Here is a 22,088-nt window from a genome sequence, read left to right on the forward strand (position 1 = left end):
TGTGTTGAGTATAGGGTGGTGTAATGGCAGACTGGTGGTAAGGGTACACATGCTGACTTGTGTCCACAGCCAAATGCACCTACAATGGACCACAGCGCAATGGAAGAAGGTAGCCTGATCTGATGAATCACATTTTTTATTTTTATGTATTGTGGATGGCCCTGGTGCATGTGTGCTGCTCATCTTGGGAAGAGATGTCCAGGATAATTCATGAGGATGTTACTTTGACATATACTACCTACCTAAACATTGTTGTTGACTACGCACAACCCCTCGAGGAAACACTATTCCCTTATGGCTGTGGCCTCTTTCAGCAGGATAAACACCCTGCCACACTGCAAAAATGGTTCAATAATGATTTATCAGTTACATAAATTATACAGCACTGTGATCCAGCTGTTGGGTGCCAACACCCCGTTCCACACCCAAAATAACATTTTAACGCAGGCTGAGTGGCACTCAGCCATTCATATGCAGCTTAGTTTTCTCTGAATTAATACAAAGCTTCCTCTTTTTTGGCTGGGGCAGAAAGGGGACGTCACGATCTCCACCATAGCCAGAGGAAGCTTTGCATTCACAAGACACAAAAGTGCTGTTCAGCCTGACTCATTCCTGTTCTAGGTGTGAAAGGGAATGTTTGCATACAACTGGAATGCAAACTGTATACTGTATGTAGCTGAGGCTAAACGCAGTTTATACAGCGCTCCCAGTGGGGGTACCAGTTAGTGTAGGAAATAGCTCATTTGGGGCAGCTTGGCCCGAACAAACTATTTAAAGTGACAGTAAAGCTGGAGATCAGCATTAAAGCCCAAGAAGGAAATCGTCAGAGAGACATCTGTATGTACACTCATCAACTAAAAACGGAAGCTTAAGTGAGCAGGGAGGGGTTATGCCTGGTTTTTTGGTCAGTGTCCATTCTCCTGAAGGTCGCTGAACAATCTAACTAGTCACGAATATAAGTCCTCTGTGTCTTGTGATGTAAAATTTAAGAAAAAAACATTTTTGGCTAGATATTCAATGTGTTTTATCAGTTTTAGTCCCCTCTTTCTTTAAGGCTATACATTATTGTCAAATTCTATCACAAATCCCAAAAATAGGTGGTTCCCAAGTCTTAGTCTATAGGAGTCATTGACTCCATACACTGTAATGATGGTCCCATAGCCTGAATAGCTGTAAGAAGTTTGGAATAAATAGCTCTTTGATTATGCTTTATCTGCACTATCCACCTAAAGTTATGGATGTATATATGGCAGATGGGACAAGGTGATTCGCATGACTCCTCCCATTGTCCTGAAAGGAGGAACCATCCTCATTTTTTCTCAGTATGTAATGGAATGAGACACATGGACACGGTGCTATGCTCCGATTCAGCGGGAGGGCTTTTGGATTCCTTCAGTAGCTTCTCAGCATAACTTGTATGGTTACACCGTCACTATTAGACCCCATTCACACTGGGCCGATCCGACTTGCCGGGGCGACCTCATAGGTCGCGGCGCGCTGCTCGCACCACAACCTCGGAGCGGCTGGCACGGACTTCATAACATTGAAGTCTATGCAGGTCGCTCCGGGTCGCCCCAAAGAAGCTCCGGACCCTTTTTCTAAGTCGGAGCGACTTGTGTCGCTCCTATTAGAATGGGTCCACAGCTTCTCTATGGCAGGCGACCTACGGCGACCTGTCAGGCGACCAGGTCGCCTGACAGGTCGCCCCAGTGTGAACGGGGGCTTAAGGTGACTAATATATAAAGGAGGAGCAAATCAAACAAACAGATCAAATCCAAAGTACACAGGCTGAGTGTTGTAGCAGAGTTTATTTTTCAAACATGGCTTTACCCACAGAAAAGCCAGCTGGACACATGCAACAGGAATAGTAAAGAGGATATACGGAAGCAGGATGGGGGGGGATAGAGGATAAAGTGGTGGGGATAGAAAGAAAGGATCAAGGAAACACACATACACACACCCACACTACAATGCAGAATAGCAGAGTGCCTGCCACACTGCAGAATATATCATTACAGACATTAAAACCGGTGGGAAATCCCCCAGCAGCCCCCCACCCCCCATTTCACCATGTAGCTTTGGTACAGTCATATAAAGCCCCTCCCACACATTGAACCACTCCTGGCTCCACCCTTATGGAGAAAGGGGGCAGTCACATCATTAACGTTTATTTAACGGATAATGCATTAAAACTGCATCTATAGACCCATTTATAAAGAGTTCTGAAGGCAGACCGAGCATTGCTTGACTGCTTCAGAGAAGAGCAATGAATTGCAGATACGTTCTCCTAGAAACTCCTCTTCAAACATACATACACCCTTCTCAACTCTCATCTCACTTCCACGTGCACTTAAAAATCTCCTTCTGGCAGGAACCCAGATGTTCCTGCCCCTCCCTCTTTCACATGCAATCTTCCCATCTACCATCTCTAAGGGCAGCACATAAAAAATGCCCAAGTGTCCAACAACATACCACTGTCACCAACTCATTGGAGGTCCCGAAGAGTCCCAATCTTCATGGGTTTTCAGTCTTAAGCTTTCTCCCACTCCCTCACCGTGTGCCAAGCCTTAGGTGGTTCTTCCACTTCATCCTGAGCCAGCAGAGGACCTTTGTGAAAGTAGTTCCTCTACCTCCATTGTAGTCTGTGTGGTGGAAGCACCGAGGAGTCAATTTGACTAGATCCTACCATAACCTTAGGCAGATGTCTCAAGATAAGTCCAGCAACACGTTGTTCCCACCACGGAACAGATCTCTGGAGACTCCCTGCCGAGTTTTGTGACCATGCTCCAAGTCGTGGATTCTAAGGTGCCATTTAGACAATCATTTTAACAATGCTGGAGGAGAAATCAAAAAGTCCTGGTGAAGAAACTAAGCTCTAGTTTTTCTTATCCATGCATTACAGGGCAAATGGCTTGTTTTAGACCATTGACCATGGATTCAAGTCCCTGACAGTAGCCGCAGCTACAGAAAATAAGTGAGAACTTGATTGATAGATAAATAAAGTCAAATTCATCTTCTTGTTGATTCATTTTATGTGGTCTGAAACTTTGTGGTTATTCTCCTGAAACATCCTTCTGGTCACAAGGCTGCCCTCCCCATCAAGACGTCATTGACAATATGTGCTGGAGGTATTCAATTACTTAAAGTGTACAGAAAACAAGCCAACTATAGTGTGACTTATTAAAATACGCCAAGCATCTTGAAAATTAAATACAGTCTCCATTGTGAACCATGATGGTGATACCACATGACTAAACAGAGTTAAACAGTACACAGTTAAAGAACTTGGAGTAGGACAACTTGCATACAAGATGTGGCATATTCAGGTCTACAGTAACCATAAAGTCTGATGGACATCTCCAACTCTGATGCAGAGTCCTAGTTAGAGGAGGGCAGTAATGTGCTGATTGACAATCTCTCGTAACAATAAGGGAATTATGCAGTATCGGGATCACATGTGAAGGATAATAAAATATCTCCAAAAGAAGAATGGTGAGGGAGTGGGAGTTGACCTCCCCTTGCAGGGAGAAATGTTCAGAAGAAGTACCCCCTCCCACCCTACCCATACACCACGTAATACACGATTATCCACTTTTGAGTCTGAAAGCCGCATCCGCAGAGAATGTTGTGGAGGGGTATGTCCTCCCCCTCCCTTGCCAGATGCTACCTGCTGAAGAAAGGAAGATTCTGAGGACTGAGGAGAGTGCTGCTTCTTGGAGACTCTGTCCGAGCCATGACATCCTGAAACCATGAGGCTACATCTACCTCTTGTGTCTCGTATTGACGCAAGAACGAATGTTCCTACAGTGAAAAGGACAATGTGTTACAAGATTGCATTGATATATGCACAAACTAAAATCTAACACAGATACTGAAAGACATCTTTTACTAAAACAGAAAAACTGTAGCTAGCTTATCTCAAAAAATGGTAGTGAAGTTGTGGCTGACATTTTTACCTACAGGTAAGCTTATAATAAAGCTTACTTGAAGGTGAATTGAATATCTCCTAAACATGCACCGAATAGGAGATATTCCATAGAGCAGCAGCCTGGGACGTGCCGTCCCTTCAGAGGTCTGTGCTGAAAACTGTGACTCCCGTGTGCGTGAGTGACATCATCATGGCTCGGCCAGGCAGACGGCCGGAGAACCGGGAAGGAAGACCAGGTGAAGATGGAAGCCCCATCAGCGGCAATGCATAGTAGCATGTTATGTCATTGCCTTGCTGGGTGAAATTTTTCTCTTTTACAAACTTTACTACTACCATAATTCCTGTTTAGATAAACACATCATATGTGGGCATTTTTTCCTACACTGCCTCTGAACAAGGTTGAACAGAAGGGTATCCCCTTCAGTTTTCCCAAGTAAGAGAGCAGATTAGATAGTTCTTCAGGGTGTTGGAAGATTTCAGCCAATGGCTCCTGCTGCTGCCCGAATCCTTGTTTGAAGAGTCGCAGTCGTGCACAGTGCTGGATCTCTTCTCTTGCCACAGGGAAGGGGGAGGACAGAATACTTTAAAACATGTTTTACCTTAACCCTCTTAGCAGTATTCCCGAGCGTGGCTCGGGGTTACATTTCAGAGCCAAAAGCGGTAACCCTGAGCCACACTCGGGGTTCTGCCAGAAGCATCGCTGGATCCTGTAAGCGGGGTTACTTACCTTGTCACCGGGATCCAGCGATGTGTCTCGGCGGTGTCCTCCCGATCGTCTCCGTGCCCCGGCTTCCGTCTCCTGCGACGGGACGTTCGCAGGGGGGTGGAACCGGCGACAAATTCAAATGTATTACCATTCAAAAAATAAATCATATTAGTTTGCCCCCCAGTGCCCTTCCCTGCCGTTTTACTGTACTTTTTATGTAAATACATACTATATTATATATATATATATATATATATATATATATATATATATATATATACACACACACACACACATACACATACATACATTTACGTAATTCTTGTGAATGAGCAGCCCAAACCAACTGTATAAATTTTTTATATATCATATATACATATACACACACACACTATATATATATATATATATATATATATATATATATATATATATATATATATATATATATATATATATATATATAGTTCACAAGAATTACATGCAAAATAGGGATTTACACAATCAGCTGCTGAAGCATGCTTGTGTGTGCGTTTTCCTAAGGCGGAACTTCACCCAAAAGGGGACGTTATGCCTTTCCTTCTCCCCCCTATCACTTTTTTTTTTTTGGGGGGGGGGGGGGCTCCTGACCTTTAGATTTTTGTTTACAGGCTTAAGCTCCTCTTTAAGAACAAAAATTCCTGAAGATTTTTTTTATAACAAGTTTTACACCGTATTGATTGGATGAGAGGAGTAAAATCTAGATGAGGCTCTAAATAAGTGTCATCTGACTAGAGACCACCATCCAGCTACTTACCAAAAGCTTATTATACTTTGGCCTTTTTCTGTGATCCTTAGTGAGGCTACAGAGTAGGGGAAACAAAAACAACCATTAGAAAAAAAACAGAGCTTTTGTCCAGCCACAAATCTAGTTCAAAATCAAGGTGCAACAGTCATAGCTTGCCTGGACAAAATGTGTCTTTATTTACACAAGTGTCTAAAGTTGGCCATACATTACCCAGTTTTTTTGCTCAGCCAGCTGAATGAAAAAAAAAAAAACAGACGATTTCCCCATGCACACACACACACTCGAGGTGGATGGGGGAATCCTCCTTTACGGTGTTTGTTTTTTTGACACCGGACTCTCCCACTGTCAGAATACACTGATCAAGCGCTACAACCCACTGGTGGCATGTGCTGATTCAGAAAGAGTTCCCAAATAGCCCATTCATAAAAAATTGCATCAATAGAGCATCTTCTCATGAACAGGAACCACCATACATGAATCAAAATTCGGCCGGTTCCTGCTGAACTGGTTAAAATTCATTCAATATACAGCAGGGAGAATTATTTTTTGATCTCCTGCAGATTTATAAAAGTTTGCCCACTTACACTTAAAATTGTAGACCCTTCATTGCTTTGTATTTTAAATGATAGAGACAGAATATCAACCAAAAATCCAGACAAAAACACAACACAAATGTTATAAATTGAGTTGCAGTTCAGTGAGTAAAATAAGTGTTCAATCCCCTACCAATCAACAATAATTCTGGCTCCCACAGACTGGCTACCGTATGTGCTCATGTGGTACACATATTAGTCCTGTCAATTTAAGAAGCTGCTCCTGGCGAAAACTCGGTATGTGTATAAAAGACACCTGTCCACAGAATCTCTTTTTTTCATTCAAACCTCACCATCATGGGCAAGACCAAAGAGCTGTCAAAGGATGTCAGGGACAAGATTGTAGGCATGGGCTACAAGACCATCAGCAAGAAACATGGCGAGAAGGAGACAACTGTTAAAGCAATTATTCGGAAATGTAAGAAATAGAAAATAACCATCAATCGCCCTCGGTCTGGAGCTCCATGCAAGATTTCGCCTCATGGGTAAGGATGATCATGACAAAAATGAAGGATCAGCCCAGAACTACACAGGAGGAGCTTGTGAATGATCTCAAGGCAGTTGGGACCATAGTCACCAAACAAATCACTGGTAACACAATACGTTGCAATGGATTGAAATCCTGCAGCGCCCGCAAGTCGCGGTGTTCGGAGGAAGAAAAATGCTGACTATGACCCTAAGTCCACCATTCCTACAGTTAAGCACAAAGGTGGAAACACGATACTTTGGGGCTGTTTCTCTGCTAAAGGTACAGGCTGACTTTGCCACTTTAAGAGGTCAATGGACGGGGCCATGTATTGTAAAATCCTGGATGAGAACATTCTTCCTTCAGCCAGAACACTGAAGATTGGTCGTGGATTGGTCTTCCAACATGACAATAACCCAAAACATACCGCCAAGTCAACAAAGGAGTGGCTCAAGAAGAAGCACATTAAAAATGGAGTGGCTTAGCCAGTCTCCACAGCTTAATCCTACAGGAAATTTATGGAGAGAGCTGAAGCTACATGTTACCAGGCGACAACCAAGAAACCTTCCCGATTTTGGTGAGGATCTGTAAAGAAGATTGGACCAAAATCCCCCCCGAGATGTGTGCAAACCTGGTAACCAACTACAAGAAACGTCTTACCTCTGTGTTTGCCTCTGTTCATGCAGACACGGCTTTCTTACGGGTCCGCACACACATGCACGCAGGCCCGGAAGACTGTGCTGTCATTCGCTACAGCACAAGGGTCTCCGCCAATGGTTTATGGTCGTCACACTTTGAGTGAAGGAAGAAAGCCCTGTGATGGTAAGCACAGAGCTCTCTTCAGGCAGCAACGATGTGCCATTTTTTGCAAGAAGGGAAAAAAGTGGCACATTGCTTAGTAAAAACAGCACACTACACACACTAAACATTGTTAGGCACCCTTGATCGCCTAGATGTTAACCCCCCTTCCAGTCAGTGTCATTAGTACAGTGACAGTGTATAGTATTACTACTGATCACTGTATTAGTGTCATTGGAGAAGTTGCAATTAGTTTACAAAACATTGGGTCTTTTTTCATTTATAGCGCAAAAAATTAAAAAAAACAAAGTGGTAAATCAAATGCCACCAAAAGAAAGCTCTATTTGTGTAAAACAAATTATCTAAATTTTGTTTGCATACAGCGTTGCATGACTGTGCAATTACCAGCTAAATAGCAAAAAATGGGCTGGTCATTAAGGAGGTAAAACCTTATGGAGCTCACGCAACCTGAAACTGTTCCTGCAACCTTTGTGCAGAGAATAGAACATTTGCAGTCAACTATGGTAACTTTAGGTTAATATTTTAAATAAGTATGCTAGAAGCCACTGAAAGCTTTTGAGGCAAAAAGACTTATTTGCCTACTCTAGACAATCACCACGAGATTTTAAAAGCTGAACTCCAGGAATATATAAAAGACACAAATAATGAAACTCTGTCATTGTGAATACATCGTTTTTCTTTTGTTTTTCATTGCAATGTGAACTGTGAATCTCAGGACAAACGCGTAGAACGGTATCAGCACACCAAGGATTCTTCAAAAAGGATCTATTTGGACCCTTTTGAGGAATCCCTGGTGTGCCGATGACATTTCTACACTTTAAATGTCTACAGCTGGTGGTCATTACAGCCCCAGCATTACTACAGCCATTTTTAATGTGAGCGTGGGGAAAATTACATTTGTGAATCTTAGGACAGAATTGGGAAGCTGAGTCAGCTGCCGGCCAGGCATCTGGGTGGGTCCCTACATTGTCAGGATACCTTCAGAGACCATAGTGGCTCTGTGACATCAGCCAACAGTGGGCTTTAAGCAAAAGTGCACTCCAGTGACCGATAAGAGAAGTATGGCCAAAAAAACTTTGGACATACTTCTCTTTAAACTACTTACCGACCTGTCAAGTACCTGGTACGCCACTGCCTTCAAGTGGTGGTACCGGGATGATGCTTGCAGCTGAAGGCATCATCCCAGAACCAGTTTTTAGAGCTGACAATCGGCTCTCTTGTAAAAGCAATCCAAGCAGTGGGAGTGGACATTCCCCTCCTCCCCTCCCATGGCTTTACCGGGATCGCTCTCGTCACACCAGGAGCCACAATCGATGCCACTAATGCCAGCTGATCGGAGAGCCAAACAAAGAGCGGATCAGCTTTGTTCAGCTCTCGGCTATGGTAACCTGAAAAAAATGACTTGACTTCTGTGCTGTGTTTGATATAAAATATATTCCATGAATGATTTTTCTATAAGACTGGAACAATCTCTTTAGATAGAAACAAAAATCAGATTACTGTTGAAGTTGCTTGAGGATGCTTCTCAAATGAATGCCTTGGTAACAAGTACACAGGCTGTCCGCAAACAATGGGAACTTAGATACCATTGTTGTATTTTAGTTGACTGTTGTTCAGTGTATTGCTGTGTAACTGTTGTAAACAATACCCGATATATATATATATATATATATATATATATATATATATACATATATATATATATATATATATATGTAACCCATGGCATGTATGATACTAGAGTGCCATCTTGAGGTAGAATTTGAGAATACCTCTCTAATTGAAAACTACATTTGGAGCAGTCGGTTAAGGTAAACAAGTTTGTAACTCTTGTCAACAAAAGAACAAATAAAGCCAGCAGCAGAGACTGATAGAGAGGACTCTATTATGCCCTTAAGACCAAGGAAGAAAAGTCTGTATCAAAGATACCTAAAGGAGCTTTTGCTTGATCTCCAGAAGAAGCCCAAGTCCTCGTCGTCAATGGAGATCACAAACACACAGTAACTGGCGTTAAGAAACTTTAAAGCGTACTTTTACTGGTATAGACCATAGTTTGTTTGTTTGCTAGGAAGTAGATAGCATTTGGCTTGTTATAGGTACCTGTATATCTATCAGTCTTGTATGGGATTCCGAATATTGTAATAGTTTTGTATTTACAGCATTTTTGTATAGTAAAATCACATTTATATACTGCAGAGGTCTGAGCTTCCTTGCTTATACCACAAAGTAACCTTGCTAGATAAAACGCAAGCAAAACAATATCACATCCGGTTAACCCGGATGTCAACTGCGCCATTTTTAAAAATCAAAAGCATTTGAACACACCGATCTTGGTGTGTTCAAATGCTTTCAAGGACAGAGTGGTTTGGGGTCTTCTAGAAGAAGAAAAAAAAAAAGTACTTCTCACAAAGGATGTTTACATTATTTGTGACAGCAATAAAAGTGGTCAAAAAATAATTTTAAATCGAAAGTGTAAAAATTAAAAAAAAAAATTTAAAGTGCCCCTGTCCCCCCGTACAAAGGTAAACACATGTGTCGGTTTTGCATGCACATTCAGCCCACACATGTGAGGTCTCACCGCGAACGTTAGATCATGGGCAGTAATTCTAGCACCAGACCTATGTAAATCTAAAGAGGTAACCTGTAAAGGGTTTTAAAGCATCGCCTAGGTATAGTAAAATTTACATAGTTTGTCGCCATTGCACAGCCGTGTGCAATTTTAAAGCATGACATGTTTAGTATCTATTTACTCAGAGGAACATCTTTTTTTATTTTACCAAAAAAATTGGGTTATGTATTCTGTTTCTTTGCATTAAAATTTAAAAATAGTGCAACTCAAAAAGAATTGTGTCTGGAAAAATTCTGTGCAAATATTGTGTGACATACAAAATTGCAAAACCCACCAATTTATCCTCTAGGATGCAATGTTTGGGAGTTCTAACTAATTTTCTAGCAAAAAATACTGGATTTTACATTTTCTGTAAAAGTTTCTGTAAAAGAACCCTTTGCCCTCTCCCCTAGAATGTATTTATTTTTAATAGTATAAAGTGTCTATGGTGCATGTGGAGTGCAGTTCACACTTTGGATACTTCTTTAAGCATGGGAGTTACATCAGGAATGGCCTACCATGGCAGGAGAGGAAAGCCAGTAAACAAGAAGAAGCAGAAGAGAAGATGTCAGCACTCATGCATGGAGCAATGAGAAACAGGAAAGGCAGAAAGTCTGCCACTAAAGTTCCACTTTAATGCAGTGTAAGCGATATAAAATTGATCATAGATCTGTGGCCGAGATACAAGAGGTATAAATGAACTCCTGGTCCATGGCTGTACAGGCTTTCATTAGTTAGCTATTATGGTCATAGCAGTTCAACCCTGGAAAAATAAAAAATTATTTAAACTCACCAATCTTTGACAAAAGACTGGAAAAGAGGAGAAAACCCCATATTATGAGGGAGAACTGGAGGTTCTTCTTGAAGGACTTTGGTGAGAACTTCAAAGTCTGTCTTGCAGTTCTTGTAAGGGAACTGACCTGTGGCCAACTCCACCTAAGAGACATTAGGCAAGATAAGGAGAAAACAAAGAATACAGTAAGTGCTAGTGTGGGTAAGATCATCAGAGATTGGTGGGTAATAGAGTACTGTGGAAAAGGCTTACCAATGAGATCCCAAGACTCCACACATCTGCTCGGATATCATAGTCTGGCTTGGTGGGATCTGGGGGATCAATTCGCTCAGGCTGAAGAATACAAGAAATGTAAGCACTAATCACATTCCCAGCAATAGTACCAAATCTAATGGTTATCTTTCCATTCTTTTTACCAAAATCCCCCAGTCTACTTACAGCCATATAAGCAGCACAACCCGCACTCCTGGTTTTGGCCTTTGAGTCCACAAGACGCCCACTGATTCCAAAGTCACATAGCTTGATCTGCCCACTAGCATCCAAAAGTATATTCGAGGGTTTGACATCCCTGTGAATCACTCCATGTTTTTCTTTCAGATAATACAAGGCATTTACAATCTAGAAGGATCAAAGAAGAAGTCAGGTTGCAGGAAGCTGCTTAGAATACTATACTTTAAGTTTATGTAACCCCCAACAATGAAAATCTCTTATTTCATTCCTATTGGTCTGCTACATAAATCATTGAATGCTTTTGGGTATATTTGACGAATAAAAAAAACCTGCTGATATGATCAGCAAACGTTCAAGCCAATTTCCCATACATGCTACTTTTGCTGCACTCCTATTAAGTTACTTGGTTTCCAGTTTTCTGAGGATGACAGAACACCTTCACCTATGTTATAGAGAACAGGAGGGCAGGGTGTTCTGTACTCCAGTCATTAGAATGATAATTGCCACCCTAGGACAGGAAGTGCGTCAATGATAGGGTAACCCTGGGGTCGGCAACCCGTCGATCGCAATCCTCCTGTCAACAGCGGGCAGCCATCAGGTAGATCTCGAGGACACTGCTGTGGGGGCGGGGCAGAGGACACGGCTATGAGGGGGCATTTCCTTAGGACACAGCTGATCACAGATCAGGGTAAAGAGCCAATCAGCGGCTCTTTACCCCGTGATCAGCTGTGTCCAATCACAGCTGATCATGATGTAAATACAAGCCGGTTATAGGCATTATTTTCCTTGTGAGAGGAGAGGGGAGCGGATGACCAGCTTGTGTGAAAGGGACATCTACACTGATAATCAGAGCATGGATTATCAGTGTCCTGATTATCCTTGCAGTCCCACCAGTGCCACCAACTAGTGCCAATCAATGCAGCCTACAGTGCAGCCTATTAGTGTCGCCGCATCAGTGCACAACAAAAAAAACTTTGCAACAAATTCAGTGTAGCACAATCAGCATTACAAGTCCCAATATTATATATATATATATATATATATACACACACACACACATACATACACACACGTATATATGTGTGTGTGTGTGTATTATATATATATATACATACATACATACACACACATATACACATATACACACACACATAAAAAAAAAAAAAAATCAACTTTTGTGCGATTCTAAATAGTGTTTAAAAAAAAAAAAAATCATAATCCAGTGACTTCAGTGACCACCACCTCTAGCTGGCATGTCAGCTCACCTCCAAACAATGACCCCACTACAATCACCTGTTCATTTTTCTCTCTGGATACCACTGGGATGCTCCTGGACCAGACTGGACTCTTCTAGGAATCTCAATCATTAATGTAGGGCCAGAAAATAATAAGGAGAAACCATAGGTCTCTCAGCTTAGAATAATTAAAACTATACACATGGTTAAAAAAAAAAAAAAAAAAAAAACTCACATAATGTGATACACGCAAGCATATCAGCTCTCCCAGCTGATACATACATGAAAAAACGTCCTGAATAGCGGCTCCTTCCACCTTGTGGAACATCTTGTGGAGGAGCATCCCAGTGGTATCCAGAGAGAAAAATGAACAGGTGATTGTAGTGGGGTCATTGCTTTGAGGTGAGCTGACATGCCAGCTAGAGGTGGTGGTCACTGAAGTCACTGGATATGATTTTTTTGAACACTATTTAGAATTGCACGACGGTGGAGTTTTTCATATATAGATTGCGACTTCTAATATTGATTGCGCTACACTGGATTTGTTCCATTGTTGTTGATTTAAAGTCACAGGTGGACACACTTTGATCATTTTGTTTAATGAGTGGTTTATATGGTTTGCCATAAGTTTTTATTGTGTTGACCACGTACTGATTTTGATAGAATAAGTACTAGTTTGCACACAGATTTATCACATTAGGTTTAATTAACCACTTAGGGACCACTTTATGTCGCAAAGTATTTGCGAAGCGGTCTTACAAATGCTACTTTTTTGAATAAAAAAAAAAAAAAAAAGAAGAAAAAAAACTGTAAAGCTAGCCCAATTTTTTTCTATAATGTGAAAGATAATGTTACGCTAAGTAAATAACTACCCAACATGCCATGCTTCAAAACTGCGCACGCTCATGGAATGGCGACAAATATTTGTACAGTATATGCCAGCGTATAAGACTCCCCCCCTAATTTTCCAGTTAAAACTACCCCCCTACCCCATGATGGGGTCTTGTCCAGCAGCCATTTACACCCACTAATCAGACAGGAGTACAAAATGTGAACCTTAAGGAGGACTCCAGGTTTAGCTTTGGCTTCATATAGTATACTGTGCTGAGCCAATCACAGTGAGTGATGTATTCTATTAATGAATACAAAGCCTGCTCAGATTGATGGAGTCAGAGCGGCGGGCCGATAATGTTACAACCTCTGACTCAGCCAATCCGAGCTGGCTTTGTATTAATAGAATACATTGCTCTCCGTGATTGGCTCAGCGTGGTATACTGTATGTAGCCGAAGCTATGCTACCGCATATCCAGCAGGCTGACAGATTAGGAACGTTTCTATTGGCCCAGCTTGGTAGTCCTATCTTATACTAGGCGTATAGGACGACAACCAACCCCCCCCCCCCCGGTTTTAGGGAATGTTTTAAGGTTAAAAAGTCATCTTATACGCCAGCATATACAGTACTTAAAACTCCCCATAGGCGACACTTTCTACGGGTTACCAGTTTAGAGTTGAGGAGGGCTAGGGCTAGGGATCCCGCTCAAATGATCACGGTGATATGTCCCATGTGTGGTCTGAACATAGTTTACATATGTGGGCACCACTTGCGTATGCGTTTGCTTCTGCACGCAAGGTCAGAGGGATGGGGCACTTTAAAATATTTTTTTCCTATTTTACCTTTCATTTTTACACTGTCAAACATTTTTTTTTATCATTTTTAATCCTATTACAAGGAATTTAGACATCCCTTGTAAAAGAAATGAACAGGACAGGTCCTCTTTAATGCGAGATCTGGGGTCAAAAAGACCTCAGATATGACATCTACACTAAAAAGCAAAAAAAAAAAAAAAAAAAAAGTCATTTTTTTGTCATCATGAAAAAAAAAAATGGGACCTTTAAGGCGGTTGGGAGGAAGCAACGTATAACCAGCTTGCCCTCACTCGACTTCCTGCCTAGGAGGGGAAAGGACCGGATCGTTTTCCCCACTACCGACGGTTCCAGGAAGCGGCGGGAGGGGCTCCTCTCAAGCCGCCCATAAATGTAATCCTGCGGCGAATCCGCCGCTGGGATCACTTTTATATGAAAGAGGACCTCTCAACCTGTAAAAATAATAACAGGGTTATGGCAGCTACCTGCTGCCATAACCCCCGTATTTAACGTCAAATAAGCGTAAAATGTAAAATTGAGGCGGGCGGTCCTTAAGTGGTTAAAATTGCGCTTATTATATATTGAGTTTTTATGAAGGAGAAAACTTGTCCGCTTGTTTTTGGACTTTTTTCGTTTATTTAGCAAAAAATAAAACCCCAGTGGTGAATAAATACCACCAAAGGAAAGCTCTATTTGTATGAAACAATTATAAAAATTTCATATGAGTACAGTGTTGCATTAAAGTGCAATTGTCATTCAAAATGTGACAGCTCTTAAAGCTGAAAATTGGCCTGGGCAGGAAGGGGGGGTGAGAGTGTCTGGTAGGCAAGTGGTTAAAAACCCCAATTCTCCTCCTCTTGGGTCCCCAGCTGGCGCTCCTGGTTCCTTTCCCCTGCCAAGTGTCCTCAAAGGAATGCTCTGTGGCACTCATGCGTGCTCACTCCCGAGCCTTGCTCTGTGTCCATAAGACACACAGAGCGTGGCTCAGCCCTGATCACTCCTTCCTGGCTGTGATTGACAGCAACAGGAGCCAATGGCTCCCGCTGCTGTATCTGAGCCACTGAGGAGGGAAGAGCTGAGAGAGCCTCTGCTCTTGTGCAATTCACTGGTTTGAGATCAGGCTCAGGTAAGTATAAGGGAAATGGGGGGGGGGATGCATGCAGATGGATTTTTTTTACCTTAAAAAAACGGAGCTCCACCCAAAAGGGGAAGTTCAGATTTAAGGCCTTCTCCCTGGTTTTCACAGGTACCTGCTCCAACTTCAGCTCGGGTCGCCTAGCTCTCCTCTCCCTCTCTTTTCAGGTCACAGGTCCCAAAAGACCGCGGGACTATACGCAAGCTCAGCTGTCACAGCCGGGTGCCCACAGTTGAGATGCCAATGTCAGGGGCAGAAGACCGAGGGGAGAGACAGCTCGGGTGAGCACATCGCTGGATCCTGGGACAGGTAAGTGTGTTTATTAAAGCTACAGTTTTAATAAACACAAAAATGACTGTAGCGCCTCTTTTTAATGCAGAGAATTCATTAAGGTAAAAAAAAAAAAAAACACCTTCTGCCTTTACAACCACTTTAAGTCGTGTGGAAAAATGTGAGGAGAATGTCCATGCTACTCAAATAGGAGTTCCGGTCCCTACATCCTATAATCCAAAGACAACAGCATTAGCTTAGGTTTAGGGCTGCAACTAACGATTAATTTGTCTGTCGACTAATCTATCGATTATTTTTACGATTAGTCGACTAATCTAACGATTATTTTTATTTTATTTTTTTTGCTTAATTTAGTGTTTTTTTGATTAGCTAATTAATCCTGTAATTAATACAGACCCCTCAGTAAGCCCCCCTCCCACTACAGACCCCTCAGTAAGCCCCCCTCCCAGTACAGACCCCCAGTAAGCCCTCCCACCTAGTACAGACCACTTAGTATGCCCCCCCTCCCAGTACAGACCCCCCAGTAAGCCCTCCCACCTAGTACAGGGCTTACTGAGGGGTCTGCACTGGGAGGGGGGGGGGGCTTACTAAGTGGTCTGTACTGGGTGGGAGGGCTTACTGGGGGGTCTGTACTGGGAGGGGGGCTTACTAAGTGGTCTGTACTGTACAGACCACTTAGTAAGCCCCCCCTCCCAGTACAGACCCCCCCAGTAAGCCCTCCCACCTAGTACAGGCCATTACAAGCCGGTGTAGCGCCGCAGCTGGGTGATCGGGGAGGATGGCGAATGTGTTGCGGCAGAAGCTGTGGCAGTACAGGGAGTACAGGGGTGCTGGAGACGGTCAGCGCTCACCTCTCGTCTCCGACGGAGCCCGGCGGGGGAATTTCACCCGGCCGGCAATGCTTCAAGCGGCCCCGCGGCGTGTGACGTCAACGCTTTTTCCGCACGTCGACAATTTTTTGTCGTTGACGTAGTCGACGCGTCGCGGCAGCCCTACTTAGGTTCCCCGCAAGCCTGTCTGCCTTCACCTTTCTCTAACCAAACTCTAGAGAATTCTCTGACAGCCAAGTACAAAACTTGGGATGTAGACAAACAGCTGGAGATACACAGCAAAGAAATCTAAAAATGCAGACTGGCTGAATGAAAGTAATGTGTGAGCGCTGATCGTTTGGATTTACTCACGGCTACAGTCATCTTTCCCAAAATGCTCTCTGGTATGGGACCCTGGATTCTTTTCTTCAGTTTTTCTGCACAGGTTCCCATCAGCTCCATGGCTATGAACACATCAGTCTTTAATTAAAACAAAAAAAGAAAAAAAAGGTCATTTTTTTAACTTAACACCACAAAATGCCAGCTCAATGAACACAGAGGCACTGGCTCCAATCTACTTTATATAGCACTAACTCAAGGAAGATAAATCTTACAGCATGCACTTTATACCAAGATAAAGAAATCTCTCGGGTACTGAGGCTGAAATTCGAAGGCCTGGCTCGATATGATTTGGACCAGAGCACAAAGCAATGTCCATAAAGACATAGATGAGCGAAATTGGGGTGGAGGAACGTGACCCCCCTGCAAAGAGTCCTGACCTCAACTTGATAGAACACCTTTGGGATAAATTCAAAGACTGCAAGGCAGGCCTTCCCATCCAACATCAGTGCTTGATCTCACAAAATGAGCTTCTAGAAGAATGGTCAAACATTCCCATAGACACACTACTAAACCTTGTGGATAGCCTTCCCAGAAGAGTTGAAGCTGTTATAGCTGCAAAGGGTGGGCCAACTCAAAATTGAACCCAACGGACTAAGACTGGGATGCTAATAAAGTTTATGTGCGTGTAAAGGCAGGTGTCCCAATACTTTTGACAATAAAGTGTACGTTTGCAGAAAAATGCATGTGCATTTATAACTTTTTTGCAAATGAGTGGATTGTGAGTGCAATGCCAGGCCCCTGCAGACTGTTTCTCTAGATCTGACCATACCAAAGTATGGACTATCAGTTCAAGAGCAGAGGGAAGTGTCACTATGAGTGCGGTGATCACCATGGGTGGAGTGCAGCTGCAGAGGAGAAGAACCCCCACTAGCTGTCAGAGAGACAGTTTTGGGATTGAGATATGAGTGTAACATGGTATTAAAGGTGAAGTTAGGCTTTACAAATCCACTTAGCCGGTTGGAAAAATATTGACCGAGCACAGTGCCTGCATCCCATCATTTGTAGTAACCATTTATCAGCACCAATGCAGTTTGGCAGCTGCAGGAGCCACAGATGCCTGAATACAATAGCCAGCAGTGGAGTTTTCTTTTTTAGACCGCATGCAGACTATTTCTTAACACTTTGGTGAATGCTCTTTTTGCTCCAGCATGGCAGTGCCCCTGTGCACAAATCAACTCCATAAATACATGGTTTAGATTCATTTGGTGTAGGGAACTGCACAGAGCCCTGACCACAACCCTTCTGAACACCTTTAGCATGAACTAGAATGTCAACTTTGAGCCAAGTCTTCTGACCCAACATCAGTATCTGTTTTCACAAATGCTCAACCAAACGCTTGGTTTAATGTAAAAATCCCCTCCGAAACACTTTAAAAAGGTTGGAATGTTTCAGTTGGATAGGAATGGAAGCAGTAATATCTACAGAGAAGAGGGGAGATAAGGCTTGACTCACAAGGTACAGGGACTCGGCAATTACATAAATCTACTTATGGCAGGAGTTTTCCCCCTTCCCTTCTATGTTCAAAATAAAAAAAAAAAAAAAAAAAAAAAAAAAAAGCGGCTTAAGATCAGCCTCTCTCAAACATTTTAACATGGTGTATCCCTTGAAAATACTTTCTGGTCACAGGGAACCCCTGCTAATAACTACTATAGCTACAGCTCACTGAACAATAATGGGATTTTTGACTTACCGTAAAATCAATTTTTCTGATATTCATTGACGGACACAGGACTACATGGGTTATATTGCCTCCTACAGGAGTAGGACACTAGGCAGAAAAGAACTGGACTATGCCTATGGAGCAGCCCTAGGGGGTATATTCCCACTCTCTGCTATAGGCACTCAGTTTTGTTACAAGCAGTGTCAGAAGAAAAAACCCAACTACATAGGGGGGTGGGTGCTGTGTCTGTTAATGAACAGCAGAGAAATAGTTTTTATGGCAAGTCAAAAATCCCATTTTCTCTTTCATTCCTTGACGGACACAATTCCTCATCATCTTGACTACATGGGATGTCCCAAAGCAGTGTCAAACATGAGGGGTGGGAACAGCAAGAAAAAATACTTACCAAGACTAAACATATCCAACCAGGTAACATGGAACTCAACCATAAAACAACTAGCGCTCACCTGAAAAAATTAAACACACCCTCAAAGAGGACCAAGTCCTCTAAACAGCAGCCTGCAAAACTTTGCGGCCAAAGGAAGCATCCGCAGATGCCAACACATCCACCTTAAAGATTGGGGACGTGTGCACCAACGACCAGGTAGCTGTCTTGTAAACCTGCATTGCTGATGCCTGATGACGGAAGGCCCAGGAGGCACTAAGCACCTGAGTAGAGTGCGCCTTAAAAGGGAAAGGAGGAACCGGACCCTTAATGGAATAAGCCTGAATCAAACTCTGTCTGATCCTTTTGGAAATGGTCGCAGCAGAAGCAGCCAACTATTTGCGAGGTCCATCCGTGAGGACAAATAGCGAGTATGACTTCCTAAAAAAGACTCCGTAGCTGCCAGGTACACCCTGATTGCCCTGAACCACATCCAGGGAATGCAAGGCAATTTCCTTAGGTTGCTGAGGCCTGGGACTCCGGGAAGGCAACACGAAGTCTTCATTCAAATGAAAATCAGAGACGACCTTTGAAAGGAACGACAGACATGGGCGAAGAACCACCTTATCCCTGTGAACCACCAGGTAAAGTGAACGACAAGACAGCGCCACCAGCTCAGACACCCTGCACACAGAAGTAAAAGCCACCAAAAAGGCCACCGCCTGAGACAATGAAAGCAGGGGAACCTCCCAAATATTTCCAAAAGGAGGCTTCTGAAGAGCGACAACACCGAATTGAGACCCCAGGGCGACAATAGAGACCGCACTGGAGGAGCCAAGTTTTGAACTCCCTGGATAAAAAGGTACGCACCAAGGAATGTGTGGCCAATGGATGTTGAAAGAGAACCGACAAGGCCGAAAACCTGGCCCTTGATGGTACTCAAGGCCAGGTGCTTCTCAATCCCCCGTTGGAGGAAAGCCAAGATCCGATCCACCGAAAACAAGCGAGGGTGAACACAAAGAGACTCACACTAAGCAAAGTACGTCTTCCAAGTGCGATGTTAAATCTTCCTAGAGGTAGATTTTCTAGCCTTTAGGAGCATAGGAAACACAGATTCAGATAAAACTTTGTCCTTCAGCACCTCAACAGCCAAACCGTTAAAGCCAGCGACTGTAAAGCAGAGTGGAAGATTGGCCCTTGGGCCAGCAGTTCTTCCCTGAGACAAAGTCTCCAAGGAGCATTGGTGACCAGCCATACCAGATCGGCGTACCAAGACCGGTGAGGCCAGTCTGGAGCCACTAGAATGACCGGAATCCCTTCTGCCTCGATCCAGGAGTCTCTGCAAAAGTTTGAGAGGAGGAAAGGCGTAAATCAGACGATACCGACTCCAAGGAGCTACTAAGGCAACTGTGGCGTCGGCTAGAGGATCCCGAGACCATGCCGCAAACCTCTGTTCTTTCCTGTTGAGAAGAGAGGCCAACAGATCCACCTCGCAAGTACCACTCCGGAGACATAGCTGATAAAATGCCTCCGGATGAAGTGACCATTACCCCTGGTCCAACACCTGTCGACCGAGGTAATCCGCTTGCCAATTTTCCACTCCTGGAATGTGCACAGCAGAGAGGGTTGGGATGAAAAGTACTGCCCTTCTTAGAATACCGGCTACTTCCCAAGCGGCCAAGGCACTTCTTGTGCCCCCTTGGTGATTGACATAAGCCACGGCCGTGGCATTGTCCGATTGAATTTGTACCGAACACCCCTGAAGACGAATCTTCCAATGACTCAAACAAAGTCTGAATGCTCGGAGTTCCAGTACATTGATTGATAGCCTGGACTCTCAAGTCCAGACCCCCTGAGCAAAATCCATGGCGAGGACGCCTCCCAACCCATACAGGCTGGCATTCGTGGTGATGACCGTCCAGTACAGGGGAAGAAAAGATTTTCCCTGACAAAGTGCCAGATAATGAAGCCACCAAACCAGGGACCCTCCCGTACTCTGGCTGAACAGGATCAGATTAGAGAGAGATTAGAGACTGAGGATTCTTGTTCCATTTTACCAGGATCTCTTTTTGCAGAGATCTCGCGTGGAACTGAGCAAACGGAACTGCCTCGAAGGTAGACACCAACACACCCAGCAACTGCATGAAAGTCTGAAGTGATGACAGTCTGCTGGACAGCAGAAGATAAATTGCCTCCTGCAATTTTGGAGTTTTTCCAGAGGAAGAAACACCCGGGCCGAGGCAGAGTGAGGCAGTGAGACTCAGATAGTCCAGACTGGTGGACGGAACCACAGCAGACTTCTGAAGATTCAGAATCCAACCGAACTCCGGCAGAGTTCGCAAAGTAATCTCCAAGTTGTCCAGAAGAGCAGTCGGAGACTCTGCTCGCAAAAGCAGATCATCCAGGTACCCTAATACCGCGATCCCCCGCTGACAAAAAAATGCTAGCGAAGGGGGCCAATACTTTTCTGAAGACCAGAGGAGCTGAGGCGAGACCAAAGAGTAACGCCACAAACTGATAATGCTCCTCGCCCACGGCAAAGCAGAGTAAGCGCTGGTGGCCTGCACATATTGGGATATGAAGGTAGGTGTCCTTGATGTCAATGGAAGCGAGGAAATCCCCCTGGTGTAGGGATGCCATTACCGTGCAAATGGACTCCATTCAGAACTTTTGTACCCGCACAAAGCAGTTTAGCGCCTTGAGGTCCAAAATTGGACGTACTTTGGCTTCCTTCCTGGGACCTGTAAACCGGTTTGGAGTAAAAATCTTAAAAACGTTCCGATGTCGGAACCGGAACAATCCCCCCTCTGGGGACAAGTGCAGCTTGGAGGGGAAGAATCCTTCCGGAGGATAAGATCGAAACTTGATCTTGTAGCCGGAGCGAATTACTTTGTGGACCCACTTGTCATGCATCAAGGAGGTCCACAGATCCGGAAACCAGCGAAGACGTTCCCCCACCCAAGACACAGGTGAGGGCATCCCTTCATGCAGAGGAAACCTTGTCCACAGGTCTGGCAGAACCCGCTTGTGACTTGCCAGACCAGGTACTCTTAGAACCCCCAGCGGAGGCCCTGAAGAGCTTAGAACCCCCGTCTTGAGACCCTGAGGGATGAAAAGGCAGCTTGTGAGCAGAAAAGACCCCCCGTCTGCAACGGGGCTCCTTACCCTTGGAAGCCTGTAAAAGAAGAGTACTCTTTCCTCCTGTGAGGCCTTTGATGAAGTCTTCCAAGGAAGCTCCAACAAGCGATCCCCCACAAATGGAAGATCGGATAAGGCCTTCTTAGAAGCCTGGTCCGCAGTCCAGCATTACAGCCAGATAATATGCAGCAGAACCACTGTTGAGACAGACAGTCTATAAATCAAGGGAGCCGCATCCA

At 43.8% G+C, this 22,088-nt stretch overlaps 1 protein-coding gene across 2 annotated transcripts in view; it reads right to left on the bottom strand.

Annotated features, from left to right (window-relative positions):
* Positions 1-1,789: 1,789 nt before the first annotated feature.
* The window catches only part of MAP2K7 (mitogen-activated protein kinase kinase 7), a 60,540-nt gene continuing 40,241 nt past the window's right edge, over positions 1,790-22,088 (bottom strand). For both annotated transcript variants that reach the window (XM_082255505.1, XM_082255506.1), the window contains 6 exons: positions 16,637-16,744; positions 11,139-11,318; positions 10,953-11,033; positions 10,701-10,843; positions 5,431-5,476; positions 1,790-3,801 (listed from right to left, as the gene is read on the bottom strand). In XM_082255505.1, the coding sequence (XP_082111631.1) occupies positions 3,664-3,801; positions 5,431-5,476; positions 10,701-10,843; positions 10,953-11,033; positions 11,139-11,318; positions 16,637-16,744 (696 nt within the window). In that variant the 3' untranslated portion in view covers positions 1,790-3,663. The remainder of the gene's footprint in view (positions 3,802-5,430; positions 5,477-10,700; positions 10,844-10,952; positions 11,034-11,138; positions 11,319-16,636; positions 16,745-22,088) is intronic.

The sequence above is a fragment of the Pelophylax lessonae genome (genome assembly GCF_965119305.1).
Source record: "Pelophylax lessonae genome assembly, chromosome: 4".
Lineage (NCBI taxonomy): Eukaryota > Metazoa > Chordata > Amphibia > Anura > Ranidae > Pelophylax > Pelophylax lessonae.